Below are 13,774 nucleotides of genomic sequence, written 5' to 3' on the forward strand. Positions count from 1 at the left end.
AAAAAAAAGAGGGTATTGATGTTTTAGATAGCATAGGTTCTAATATTATAGTCAATTTTCTAAGTCAATTTTCTAATAATGAAATAGTTTGTATATTACCTAAAACTAATTTTAATATAAAAAAGAGTGGATACCCAATAAAACCAGATAGTTTTTTGATAGTTTATTCATTTATTATTAACCCTACCCATATTAGCAGCAGCAATTACAATGTTATTAACGGATAGAAACTTAAATACTTTCTCTGTACACATATGATGAGCCCATACAATTGAACCTAATAAACCCATAGATATCCATACCTAAATAACTAAATATATTCTTTTTAGCAAAAGCTGATGAAACTTGACTAATGATTCCAAGAAGAGGTGAAATCAAAACATAAACTTCGGGGTGACCAAAAAACCAAAATAAATGTTGATATAGTACTGGATAAAAACCAAAGTTAAGGAACGAAAATGACCCTTAACTTTTGGGTAAGGATAGATGTTGAGATGATGCAGTAGGAATTTCGGCTTTTGAGAGCTCCCTCGATGGCGATGAAGTCCTGAAACGTCTTCCAGAGTCTGTCTTTGGGGCAAGGAATCATCGCTGCGCAAGCAATCCAAATTTATTGACGAACCATTTCTTAACTAAGTGTCTATTCTCCATTTCTAAGCGCTCTGTTATGGAAAATCACGGTGAAAACATGGATTTCGACAGCGAGATCCCCTGACTATTTTATGGCCTAGCTCAAATGTTGTAAATGGGATCGAGCCACTAATGATAGCATGTTCAAGTACCATATTCAGCATGCAAACGATCGCTTGGCTGTCATGCGGGGTGGATAGTCAAACCTAACGTTTAAGCTAATACGCTTAAATTATATCGGGCTTGCAGCCGAACACTTCGAATATACTTCGTATTCGTAATGGTACCAAAGATAACAAGTGAAGTCTTTCGCCAGTCAAGCAAGAGTTGCCGCACTTTGACAAGCGATAACGTTTCGACAAACCAAACGAAAAGTGTGCAACCGACTTACAAAAATTAAAGGGCAGCAATTCTGCAGATCGGCAAAATTCTCCATACGGACTTGCAGACGAAGCTGTTGCGGTGTTTTCACGATTGAAAAGATCGATTCAAAATTATGAAATGATCTACAGTTTGTATCAGAACTTGCACAAAATTGGCGTGCGCGAAGAGGAAGGAATACTTGCGCCATGCGATAAATACGTCGCAAGGAAAGTTCATTTTTCCATGCAGAAAGGATTCAATGTCTATAGTTAGCGACTCAATGTGTATAGCTACGCCTGAGCTTGAACGGTTCGGATAGTTTGTCCTTACGCCTTCAGCTTGGGTTGTGTTGGTTAAAAAGTTTCGCTTTGGCAAAAGAGTGGCGATAGATGACTTCATTGACAAACATGCACGACAAGAGTAAGCGTCAATAAACCCTTATCATTTATTTGTAGACTGTCGAGCACCCGTTTCTACGAACTCGATAAAAAGGTTTTCGTCGTCGTCAAGACTTTCAAACTATGCGCAACATAGCGTTTAAATTTTATTTTGGTCGGAGCTAAGCTTTCACAAAGTTGAAAAAACTTGAGTGCTGTCGAGTTGTCGTCCATCCGCGAGTAAGTGAGCTGTACATTACGGGATGATATGAGGAAACGACAATAATACTTCTTTCACATCACGAGCTATATAGTTACCCCTAAAAGGTACAAGATGCTTAAATCACCCGAGCTCGCACATTCGAGGGCTTTCTCGCGCCAGGGATTCAGAACCTTTAAAACAACATCATATGCTTCTAACTCGGTAAACATTATCAGTACGTGCAAGCAAAATATTTTGAAACCGCTAAGCTATTTACCATAGAACCAACGAGCTAATTGAAGATTTCGCATCGTGTCAATCGTTTTGCATCCCTGCTCTAATTGGTAAAATGTCCGCCACGATTTGGTACCTGATTCAATTAAGTTTCGTCGGAGCCGTTTGGAATCGAGGTGATTATGTTGTTTCAATCGTCGAAGCAATTCCCACTGTAACACGACAAACAAGTCGTAATCCCAATAACTTTGCGCCAAGAGCGCAACGAGAGTATCTTCAGCAAAGTAGCGTGCACTGTCGTCAAACTTTAGCATGCCCCATAGTAAGTCATTGTCAGTTGGGGTGAAGCGTGCAAACTCGTGACTGAAACTCAGGTGCTGCATCTTTGACTTGACATTCTGGACACTGGCACATTCGTCCAATGTCTGGGATTTAAATGTCGCGAAGAACACGCCAAACGTATCGTTTCCCGGAGCAGAACAATACATCGAATTTGTTAATACTCGAGCAGTACTGCGATCAAGATATTTGAAACAAATGTCGAATATTTCAAAGTCCACAGGAAGACAAAAACAGTCTGGATGAGGCGATAATTGCGGCAACTCCAGACCCAAGTATTCCTTATTTGCTTGTCCTTCAGGCGTCTCGTTACTTGTTATAATGCATGTCGACGAGATAGCATCTCGAAATGAAAATGGTGCGTCGCCCGTCAAAAAAGCGATTGGATAGATAGTATCGGAGCTATTGCTATCAATCAGTGATAAGAAAAGCTCAAGTGCTTCAACAGGGAATAAAACCAGCCCACTTGTTGAGATGGGTTTCGAATTTGCACCCTTTGTGTCTCGAGAATAAAACTCGTCTAGAATTTCTGCTAACATTGCGTTCAGTCGGCCATTTTTATATATGGTCTGCCTTTTGAAGTCGGGTGTTGGAAAGAGCCTAACGTTCATATCGGCAATGCTTGACGTATGTTTGTCAAGAAACGCTGTATACAAGCAGTAATCATCGCCGTCTCGGTGATCGACATTGTATCCCACAGCACTTTTATCTGCTTTATGCGTCAAATTCTGCTGCAGAGACACCGCATAAACATCCGTACGCAAAGAGTCCAAGAAATAGTTTCCAACCACCACAACAGGACCATCCCTTCCCACGTGCCACTGGCGTTGGAGATTCATTAAATAAAGTGTGTTTTGCTTGTGCGAACCAACAGGCCCTTCATTCACAAAGTCAGCCGTATCAAAGAAAGCAAAATCTAGTTGTCCACGCTCCATATATGGACGAAAACATGCCATTTGACGACGCGAAGTCAAAACATTCTCACTAAGATCAGTCGCAACCACCAATGGCACCAAAAGTCGACGTTTGAATACATCGTGTGCCTCGATTATCTCTGTAAAGTGCACCATAAACGAGTGCAGGAATTTGCACGATCCACTAGCAGCTTCCCACACAAAGCAATTTGGAGAGCTAGTAGACTTGGACGACGTTTGAATGGAGTCAGCATTACTTAGCAAAAAGTCGACCGCTAGGCGCGCATACGCTGCAGCAAGAAACGAAGTGCTGGATATTCCGTATGGAATCTGGCCAGAGCTCCACGCACGGATGCCGTGGTTTTTGTAAAACTGTTTCTGTGTATCCCACAGACGGCATTCAGACAGCCGAACCAATTTCGATACATTGATATCGAACGGTATCGTAGGAAGGTTTGATAACGCACCTTGTATACGATTTGAATCAGCAGCAAACAACTTTCGCTGCGGTTCAATAGACGGATACAAATCCCTCCAAATCTGTTCTTCACTTCTCTGCAACGCTGCGATCTCCAAACGTATGCGCTCTTGTGGAATTAAATGCATTTGTCGATTCAGCCTTTCAGCGCAAGCAGATACAATGGCCGGATGAAAGTAGCTCCACCGTAATATCAATAATAGTAGCTGAAATGGGACTTGCTTGATCGTTGCGAACATTGTTAATCTTGCAGGCCCGAAAGTGTTCTTCGGAGTCATTTCCATTGGTTTCGGCTCTAAAATCAAGCGAATGAATTCCGCCACAAAATGGTATCCAGCCTGATGACGTAACAAACGGAATGGATGTCGAATATAGGATAGAGCCTGATGCCAGTCGGTATTCAGCTTTAATTTTGTATCACCTAGATGATCAAGATAATACATTGAAGAGCTTTCTGTAGCATCGTTACTTGTGCGTAGTCCCAAAAATCTAGCAGGATGAAGCAGTACTAACAGCATTATATCCTCCAAACATTCCTTCAGCTTGGATGTCACCTTGTTCGTATTCGCCTCACACGGGGCATACACCACGAAAAACGTTCCAGGGGCAATAGTAAAACCAGTCGCTGCTTGTTTCGTTACCCATTGCTGTAAAGTGTCGATATCGTTTACATGGGTATAGCAGCCACCTTTAATGAAGTCGGTGGCCTCGTCTCGACGCAAAAAGCCAGATACTAGCTTCGATAGCACTGTTCCTTGCTCTGCGATTACGGCATCCCCTAGAGATATTAACATGTACTTCTCCACATGGCATTGCGTGAAAGCTCGTTCTAGGACCTGCGCCAAAGCTTCAGCAAACCAACATTGCGACAATACGTTACGTAAAGATACGTCCATCAAGATGAAAATATTTTACATGTCAAAGCTCAACATGTAAATTTTCTAGCAACTGTTAAGGCTTGGAATTCACATTTAAGAGTTTTGGTATTATATAAACTTCATCATGATATCCCGAAAAAGAGCTTGGTTGGGGTACTTTATATCATTATTTTAAAGTATAGGCATGTGACTTTACTTAGCTCCGCAAATTGCAAACATTCGACTGGGGATGTGTAATAGGCTGATACGGGTACTTTTTTAAGTTAATCAAGGTGTTTTTACTTGTGAGCTTAGAGGCTCAAGTCTGTGCGTCTCACGAAGGTCGTGTACAAACTACAAAGTGTTACAATGAAGCTCTGTAATTGCGAAAAATTATAAAAATGACATTCCTTTAAAAAGCCCATAATTGTCCGCTAAAACAGCACAATTTTCATGCGGCTGTCGTTTTTATTAAGGTGCGGGATGAGATAAAATTGCAGCAAATCTACCATTTCCGAAGCTGTGTCTTTCAGATCCAGCACTGTAAGCTGTTTTTTGTCCTTTTGCATATCGAAAATCACGTGAGTCGTGTGTTTTAAAGACAACGCCTCCGTCTCCAACAGTTTCTTGACGCGAGCTGGCGTGCCTACAGCGATTGGCAAAAAGTTCCTAGCAAGTTGTTTTGCCTGTTCATCTGCTTTCATGTGTTTAGCAAAAAGCTTTGCGACTTTGCATTTAAATGAAGCCAGAGGTCTACAAATTACAAATATCATGAATCGTGAAATTTAACCAATTAGCTTGCAAGTAGACTTACTTAATGACTTGAACACATCGCAACGCCGACGAGCAAAGAATGAGAAATATTGGGCTTTTGTCGCGACGAATTCCCTTTCCTATAAAATCGCGCTTAAATGAAGGCAGCAAGTGGTGAATGTATGCCGGCAAAAGTTCCACTTTATGCTTGCCTAGGCCCTTAGGCGCTACAAAGTGAGACTCTTGAGAAATACCGAGCCATAAGTGCCATGACTATTGAGTTCGCTCTAATTTTCAGGCCATATACGCACCATTGAGTCCATCTACCAGCTCGAGAGTCGTCATCTGGCCGCCGCGGTGCTTCGTATACGCATCATTAACGATCCTAAAGTGTTCGTCTCGTGTCATCTTGTGCAGCCCTCTAGCGTTATGCTTTTTGCCACAAGGCAAGCATTCAAATCAATTCATTTATATTGCATGGAAATTTTCATTTACAGGGTGCTTACTTTTTCTGACTTTTGCCTCTTTAAGGCATTTGCATCGTTTTCATCGTCCTTTACGTCAATCGTTTCTTTCTCGCGAGGGCGCTTGATGCCTGAAGCCAATTCCAGCTCTGCCTCGTCCTCATATTCATCTTCGCTACCAGCAGAGACGACGCTTTCGTTGTCTGAGACATCAATAGCTTCGGCCGTCCAATTCATCTCCAGCTCATCATCATTTCGGGTCGTCATATAGAACTTGCTATTAGTCATACGATACTCCCACCGATAGGAATCAATTATTTTTTAATAGCCACTAGTTTATATGTACCGAAAAAAATTATTTCCATTTCATGAAATATAAAACTATAGAAACAATTAGAGTAAAAAGATTTAAATGAAGACTTGACTCAAATATTCCGAGACACGGTTTTATATTATACCAAGTCGATGTTTTCCTTGTGCGCGGCCCCAATGGCATCGGCTACGCTTTTAAAATTGTCACGCTGCAGCAATGCCGCAAGTTCCTTCTTGGCTCGAGGCACAGCCAATGGACTTTCATAAATCAAACACGAATACATCTGCACGAGCGAAGCACCAGCGCGGATCTTGTCATAAGCATCTTGACCCGTCGAGACACCACCAACACCAATGAGCGGAATCTTTCCCTTGGTTAACTTGTACAAGTCGCTAAGCACTTTCGTCGAGATATCACGCACAGGAAGACCACTAAGTCCACCCGCCTCAGCCTTCTCAACTCCCTTTAGTGTATTCGGCCGGCTCAACGTCGTATTCGACACGATTAATCCATCCAACTTGAGCTCAAGCGCCACTTGTGCAATATCTTGCTTGTCATTCTCCGTGAGATCGGGCGCAATCTTCACAAGCAGTGGAATCCTGCGTGCCTCCGTCGTGGCAACCGTATCACGCGCTTCGAGAACTCGCAATAGTAAATCCCGCAATTGATTTTTGCCTTGTAAAGTACGCAGTCCAGGTGTATTGGGCGAGGAGACGTTTACGACCAAGTAGTCCGCAAATTTACCCAAAGCGTGGACGCCCTGTACGTAATCAGCGGCCGCATCTGCAGTCAGCTTGTTCTTGCCAAGATTGACACCTAGAACGCCGGTGCGATGGCCAGCATTCTGACGCTTTTCTCTGGATTGAATGTATTGTTTAAGACGGCTACTAACGTACTCCAGCCCTTTGCTGTTGAATCCATAGCGATTAATGACTCCTCGATCCTCTGGTAATCTAAAGACTCGTGGCTTAGGATTACCATCCTGTGGCTTGGGTGTAACGCTGCCAATCTCGACGCAGCCAAACCCCATGTCTAGCATTCCTTCCATTGCTTCTCCGTCCTTGTCGAAGCCCGCAGCGATGCCCAATGGATTCGTGAACGCGAGACCAAGTGTCTGAATGTGCAGCAGCTGAGGATCAGTCTCAGGGTCTTTAGGGATCGGACCAAAGCGCGCACACTGCACTGCGATCTTGTGAGCTGTCTCAGGCTCGAATAGCCGTATTACTGGCATCATAGGCTCGGCAAGCTGGCGGATGATCCACTCAAGTGGCGCGACACCATTGTACACGGCCACGACGGCCGCAGCAGCGCCACTACCCACGGCCATATATGCTGCAGTTGGGAATTTTGATATTGAAGCTGAGTTCGTGCTTAATGGCGCCGTTTGAAAGGTCCGCCACGAACAACGAATAGACCTTGCTGCGCGCATTACCGTGGAGAATTTATTTTGGCCTAAAGCCAAAAAAATAAAATTGTTTTTTACGATCAGGATGTTAATGGATAAGCCGATGGATAAGCTTTCCGAGTATTATTACGTAACGTAATATCCCCCAGAACAATCTGTAGCTTTTCGATAATATTTTAAATAACAACCTTTATGTTTATTTCATGTAACGATACACCACCGAGTTACATCACGCATGCCCTGGAACGAAAATCACTCCAGATTGGTTCATTATATACGAGGTTAGTGGTTCCGAATAAGCAACCAACGTCAATTGGCCAAATCGATGTTTTTGACTTGGGTTCAGAATCCATCCAAAATCTTTTGAAAGTAAGCCTGTCTGGAGAGACTACCCTCACATTAATTGTCCTTTATCTATTGCGCCAAAGCTACATGGCCTTGATCCCAGCGCAAAGAACTTTCGCGCTGAGGAAGATTTTTATCACGATGCTTTTCTTAAGCAGCGATGGTACAATGGCAACAACAAACGAGATAAAATCTCGTTGATACAGACCTGAAGCGCGTTCATTCGCAATGTCAAAGACATCGGACGCAAAGCATGGCTGCAAAGACTTAACGCGATTCGCGTTTAGTTGAGAAACGAACTCTAACCGGTGCAAGGTATAAACTGCATCGGTTGTCTCGTGAGGTAGGACTTCCATGCCTCACGTGGGTGATCCCTGTTCGTGTTGTGTCGACAACACGAAACGAGTGAAAGGAGATGTTTATTCCCTTTCTCTGCCCTGGGGAAGGGCTCGCATCTCTATCAAGATGCGCGATGCGATTGACGTTTTGCAATCAATTTACAAGCGCCAGGGGGCGTGTTTTCCGTTGGACTTTCTGTTCCATCGGATGTGTCTCGTCATACTGACGGATGAGGCCCTCAACGTCAACATCCAGCTGGGAACTAGGTTCCCAGCTGTCATGCAAAGGTGAATTACCGATCCAGCGAACCAGATAACTCGTTCGCTGTCCCTTCACATCACGGTGGCTTAAAATACGATCCACAAGGAGACGTTGACCGCCGGTGATCCACCAATGGGTGTGGTGGCGGAGGAAAAATTAGATCCGGACCGTGTGTCGGATCTAGAGTCGAAGATCGACAAACTCGATCGCTACCTCCGTGTATCGGAGGAGAACCTTGAACACGAGCGCAGTAAACGTGAATCGTTGGAGCAGAAGGTCCAAGCTCACTATATCGAAAGGTTGGAAAACCTTTCGAAGAGTGCGTACTTAATATTGGAGTACGTACATATATATCACGCCCTTCGCATGAGTTGTCGTCAGCTCATCGTGGTTTCGAGGATCTTCGGACCAGACATGAGAATCTCCAGATTCAGCATGAGAATCTATCCTCGGAAGAGACCGCGTACTGATGATATGGGCGGAGCCGACCAACGTAAAACGTAGGATGCGTTCGCATCCTACGTGGCTATTCTATTGTGTATGCATTGCCTCTGCAATGCAGTACACGGAATGGCCCAATAAACTTGGTTAGCAGTTTACTGCTACCCACATTACTGACTACACGCTTAGGTAAGCTTACCGTTAAGAGAAAGACTAGGTCATTAATTCTAAATAAAAGAACATTTGCTCTTCAATGTTTGTCGGCATTCCGTTTCGGACGGTCCACTGCGTTAGAAATGGAATAATGTACGAAACAGATTACTGATTCTCGAGCCAGCAGAAAGTCCTCTGCTGACTCATTTGTGTTGTCTTTTTCAGCGCGCTTTGCGCGCACTGCCATGATATTTTTCTCATCTTCTATGTCGATTGCAAATGGCGTTGCTCGTGCGAGACCATCCCCCCTTAAAACTAGAAGATCCCTCTAATCGGGTGGGTATGCATGGATGGCGTAAGCCATCCACAAAGAATATGAAAGTCCATAAGACGCATGCCAAAATTCTGATGAAACTGCCATACGTAAAAAAGCTCCAATGCGGAAACGATTGGCGTAACCCGAAGAATACCTCGAAGCACGAATGCACTTCCGCACCAACTAACACTGAAGGAACAAGTAAAAGGCGCGACTTACGATAAAATAACATTTCTCACATCCACGATGCCCAGTTGTTGGTGCATCGGAAGGGCTTGGCTTCACCCGCTGACATACCTCGCAAGCACGAATGTACTTGCGTACGAATTAATACTGGCGGGACCAGTAAAAGGCGCGACTTACTGTAAAATAAGGTTTCTCACATCCACGATGCCCAGTTGTTGGTGCATCGTGACACTCATACATGATGCGCAAGCGCAAATCATTGTGAGTTGGGACAGCGACACGTGGAGTGTCTCCGACAACGGCTGTGTAATACAATGCGACGTTGCGGGTTGTGTATCGATCGGACGACGATCGATATAAAACCAGTAAATCTTCAAAGATTTGTCGGATGGATTCATCAGATGATCCATTAAACGCAAAAAAAAACTTATCTTCTGCGTAGGCTTTCTTTATGTCATCAAACAAGGTTGATGACGGAACACTTGAGATTAGTGTTGCAACAGTGAGATTATTTTCACTGTTGGAATGAGCAGCTGGCTCGAAATCGGGTCGGCGTGATAACGCATCAGGGACGGCATTAAGTCGTCCTGGTTTATATTCCACGGAGAATCTATACTCCGCGAAGAAGGATAGCCACCTCACCATCCTTTGCGAGAGTGTGAGCTATTTACGGCCGTGCGTAATGACGCATGGTCCGTATATACGATGAACGGTCTTTCTCCTCGGAGATAGACCCTAAACTAAGCCAGTGTATATTTATGGCAAGGAGTTCCTTGTCATGCACTGGGTAATTGCGTTCAGCTGGTTGCAGCTGACGCGATTGGTAACAGATGCGCTCCGCGCCGTCTGTGTCGTATTGCATTATCGCACAGCCGATTGCGATATCGCTGGCGTCACAGACCACATGAAATGGTCTGTCTTGATCTTCAATCTCCAAGATGGGCGATTGCATGAAGCTTTGCTTGATACCTTCAAAAGACACTGAGAAGCAGCGTTCCATAGTCATTTTTCGTATTTTTTCAAGAGACGAGAGAGAAGAACTGACATATCGGCATAATTGCGGGAGTTCTTGTGCAAGTACGCCGCTAAACCAAGGAACTTTCAAAGTCCCTTGACATCGACTGGAACTGGCTAGTCGGTAATTGCCTTGATCTTTTCGGGATCAGGTCGCACGCCGTGTTTACCGACGATGCACCAAATACGCGATATTTCGCTTGCAGCGAATTAGCACTTCTTGAGATTTCCGTACAGCTTATGCTTTCGCATAAGTGTAAGAATCTGACAAACGTTAGTTTTTTTAACTTCCACGTCCGTCTCTCCGTCCATGGCCCGGCTATGGACGAATACATTGCCAAAATAAATCGGTGTGAATTCTCGCACGGTCTCAACAGATACTGAACGCATCTGTTGAATGTTGCAGGGGCGTTAGATACGTTACGTATCTGTTGAATCTTGCAGAAGCGTAGTCCCTGTGGCATTACTAGCCATTTTCAGAGCATTCCGCTGGGAGTGCTCACTGCTGTGGCGTAGTCCCTGTGGCATTACTAGCCAATTCTAGAGCATTCCGCTGGAGTGCTCACTGCTGTGTACGGGATATCCCGTTCACGCATAAGGATCTAATAAAATCCATCCATCAAATTCATAGACGAAAAGATCGTACACTTAGACATACCATCTATGATTACGTTTTTTCTAGGTATCGGTGTTTGGGCCGGTACTGTTGCAGCATTCAGTTTGTTAAATGCGCGCACTATCCGCCACCTTCCTGTGGCCTTTCGCACACAGAAGGTCGGAGCTATGTGATAAGGTTGACTCCCTCACATGGCCCGCTTTTTATCAATCGGTAAACAAATTATCAATCGCAAGTACTTGTTCACGAGGCAGTGGCCACTGCTTCATGACACAGTACTCTGAGCCCGGTTTAAGCTCGATCTCATGTCGAGTGCCTTTATCCATAAGCAACTCGCATGGAACTGTTTCAGGAATTGCATCCTTAAATTCAAACAAATCTTTGTATAAGGATTTGTATTAAGTGACTCCCAGGATTGAGTAGTATATATCTCAATTCGAGTCTTCACATCGAGGACACTTTCGTCCATCGATGAGCTGCTGAGGACCCGTTCATTCTCTGCAAAAATTATTGCTGACCGAATATCGGTTACGTATTCGTCATCTGTGACGAGTACGCAGATCTGCTTGATTATACTACAAAGCAGATTTCTCAATAACCGCTTAATTTCTAGAGTTGGTAATTGAGTTATATCGGATGTTAGCTTCGGAGGCGCATACAGATCAAGAGTACAAGCGCCTACTCTTAATCCGTCATTATTAATGTCTAGATTTCTTTCTGGGATTTATCTACAGGTTGCCGAGTGATCAATTCCTTAGGATGCTGAAGTCTAGTCACTTCAGCATTAACTATTTGAGTAGATTTCTCCTCAAGTACGTGGGGACCTCTTTCCTCAACGTCTTCTGAATGTGATTGCGCTATCACAGTCGGCTCCTCTACGGTCGACTCTCCACTCGACCTAGGATCATCGTGTTGTCCCTTTGGGTAACCGGTATACTCCTTGAATGTCGCCCACCAGGCGTACATTCATGTCTCAATCCACTCGACCTTTTCGAGTGGTGGACCTTCGGCGCTGCCTGTGCATTAACACAGCCGCCGGCAGCTGACTCCACAATGTGATTGGTAATCACACTGTGATCTTGTGCGGTTGTACTAACGACCGTACCACAAGTGAGGCCATCGCACTCACTCGTAGTACATCCACACGCTTGTGGACGCTCCAAGACGTTCATCAGATGGCCATCTGATGAACAAGTGGCAGGCATCTTTACGGATCGATGCTGCCAGCTGATCCTTGGCTCATATGTTTTGAGCCAAGGTAGACATAGGATGACATCAAATTACGATGAAATTGTCATCGTACTGTAATTTCTTAAGCGTGTAGTGAAATTTCTCTACGCGTTTCGTTACTGTTATCGATGCGCCTGTCGCTAGACGCACCGTCATCCTCGTTGGAGGGATGTCGCGCTCAACGTAATTGAGCCTATGACCCTCTAGCGACTGGTGACGTTTAAACATATTCGACGCTAGATAGTCCACTAGGGCTCTAAGTGACAAATTGTTTGTCGCTTTTAATTGCAAGGTGATGAGGGGTACCTCATCACCAGGTCCAGAGACACATAATGATTGTGTGTCTGGAGCAACTTTAGTCAAGAGATTTGCAAATTCTCTTGGGGTTGCTGGATCAGTAGGGCGTTGCGCCCCTACTGACCCCGACCGTTTTTTGGCTGTTCGCCTCGCTGTTGCGATTTCGCAACAACGTCGGACCCGCAACCGTTGCCCTTTTTGGCATACGGTCCAAAATTACGTTCAGTACCTTTTGGCGCTGGGCGTGGGGCACTACACTCGTGAGCGTAGTGTCCTAAATTTTGACAGCGACTGCATTTCTGCAATCGCTTATTGTATGAAATGCGAGATTTCTCGCTTTCGACTTAAGAGACGTCCATAGATTCTGGACCTCCAAACTCGTGACGTCTTAGAGGACGACACGATGACGAACTAGCTTCAGCCTGTCTCAAGCTAAACTTTTCCTGTTCCGCAACGGATATTCCCTCTTCAAGCGTATCCAGTTCCAAGCGGAACAGGTAGATCTTTACAAGACCATCCTTAAGGCCTTGAATGAACACCGTAATTAACATGTGTTCATGAACTGAATTGTTTGTGATAAAAATCGCTAAGAGTCGTATGTGCTGGTCATTAGCGTGAACATCACGCTTGCCTTGCTTGAGTTTCGGAAGCTCTGATCGAGCTCTGAACTCAGCCCTAGGCGCTTCAAATGTCACTTTGAGCCGGGCTTTGAAAGCCTCTAGCGTCTCAAAGACGTATGGGTCGCGCAACTTAAGGCCCAATGCCCAAGTTTTGGCACGACCTGCCAAATTTGATTGAGCGAATGCGACTTGCATTTGCTCGTCGACGATGTGACGTGCCCTTATGGCATCGTCCAACTCGACAAACCATCTCAAGAGGGAGTCTTCTACGACTCCCCTATACTTAGAGATGTCAATCTTTAAAGTTTCGGGACGACGCGTGTGCGTCATCCCAGGAACAGGGGTCTGTATCTGTTGTAACCTCAACAGCTCTGCCTGTTGAGAGCCTTGCTGATTCAGCAAGGCTACCTTCTCCTTCATCTCGTCAAGTTCATGTTATATGAAATTGGCGATGGCAGAATAAAGGGCATCTCTATCCAAACCGGACAGCATGATCAAGATGTCATCATTCCCTACGGTCGAACTCATTTTTTAACCGACTCCTTTCTATGTCACTTAGAAGGAGTTGCTATCACGCGAAACAGGGTTAAAATATAACTGTATTTAGTAAAATTAAGTTCTTCTGTT

The 13,774-nt window shown here is 44.5% G+C and overlaps 4 protein-coding genes across 4 annotated transcripts; 1 reads left to right on the forward strand and 3 right to left on the reverse strand.

Moving 5' to 3' along the window:
• Positions 1-770: 770 nt before the first annotated feature.
• On the forward strand, positions 771-1,266 carry CCR75_003245 (uncharacterized protein; the record flags this gene model as incomplete). Its single annotated transcript, XM_067961342.1, has 3 exons — positions 771-822; positions 849-1,004; positions 1,049-1,266. The coding sequence occupies 3 exons, from the start codon at positions 771-773 to the stop codon at positions 1,264-1,266; spliced, it is 426 nt and encodes a 141-aa protein (XP_067817787.1).
• A 575-nt stretch (positions 1,267-1,841) lies between these two features.
• CCR75_003244 (uncharacterized protein) lies at positions 1,842-4,433 on the reverse strand (the record flags this gene model as incomplete). Its single annotated transcript, XM_067961341.1, has 1 exon — positions 1,842-4,433. The coding sequence occupies one exon, from the start codon at positions 4,431-4,433 to the stop codon at positions 1,842-1,844; it is 2,592 nt and encodes an 863-aa protein (XP_067817786.1).
• Positions 4,434-4,805: 372 nt separating this feature from the next.
• Positions 4,806-5,892, reverse strand: CCR75_003243 (uncharacterized protein). The gene is made up of 4 exons (XM_067961340.1): positions 5,654-5,892; positions 5,459-5,579; positions 5,209-5,374; positions 4,806-5,147 (listed from the first exon to the last, which is right to left on the reverse strand). Exons 1-4 carry the CDS (start codon positions 5,876-5,878, stop codon positions 4,829-4,831), a joined length of 831 nt encoding a protein of 276 aa, XP_067817793.1. The 5' UTR covers positions 5,879-5,892; the 3' UTR covers positions 4,806-4,828.
• Positions 5,893-6,063: 171 nt separating this feature from the next.
• Positions 6,064-7,251, reverse strand: CCR75_003242 (uncharacterized protein; the record flags this gene model as incomplete). The annotated part of the gene is made up of 1 exon (XM_067961339.1): positions 6,064-7,251. The coding sequence occupies one exon, from the start codon at positions 7,249-7,251 to the stop codon at positions 6,064-6,066; it is 1,188 nt and encodes a 395-aa protein (XP_067817792.1).
• Between the last annotated feature and the right edge of the window lie 6,523 nt (positions 7,252-13,774).

Source organism: Bremia lactucae, linkage group LG11 (assembly GCF_004359215.1).
Source record: "Bremia lactucae strain SF5 linkage group LG11, whole genome shotgun sequence".
Taxonomy (NCBI): Eukaryota; Oomycota; class Peronosporomycetes; order Peronosporales; family Peronosporaceae; genus Bremia; species Bremia lactucae.

Bases quoted from the DNA above. Each gene is read 5' to 3' on its own strand.
- CCR75_003243 (XM_067961340.1), bottom strand. From the start codon at position 5,878: ATGACGACCCGAAATGATGATGAGCTGGAGATGAATTGGACGGCCGAA. The intron at 5,580-5,653 runs GTAAGCACCCTG...TGTGGCAAAAAG, and splicing joins AGAGGCAAAAGTCAGAAAAA to CATAACGCTAGAGGGCTGCA. The intron at 5,148-5,208 runs GTAAGTCTACTT...TGTAATTTGTAG, and splicing joins CGATGTGTTCAAGTCATTAA to ACCTCTGGCTTCATTTAAAT.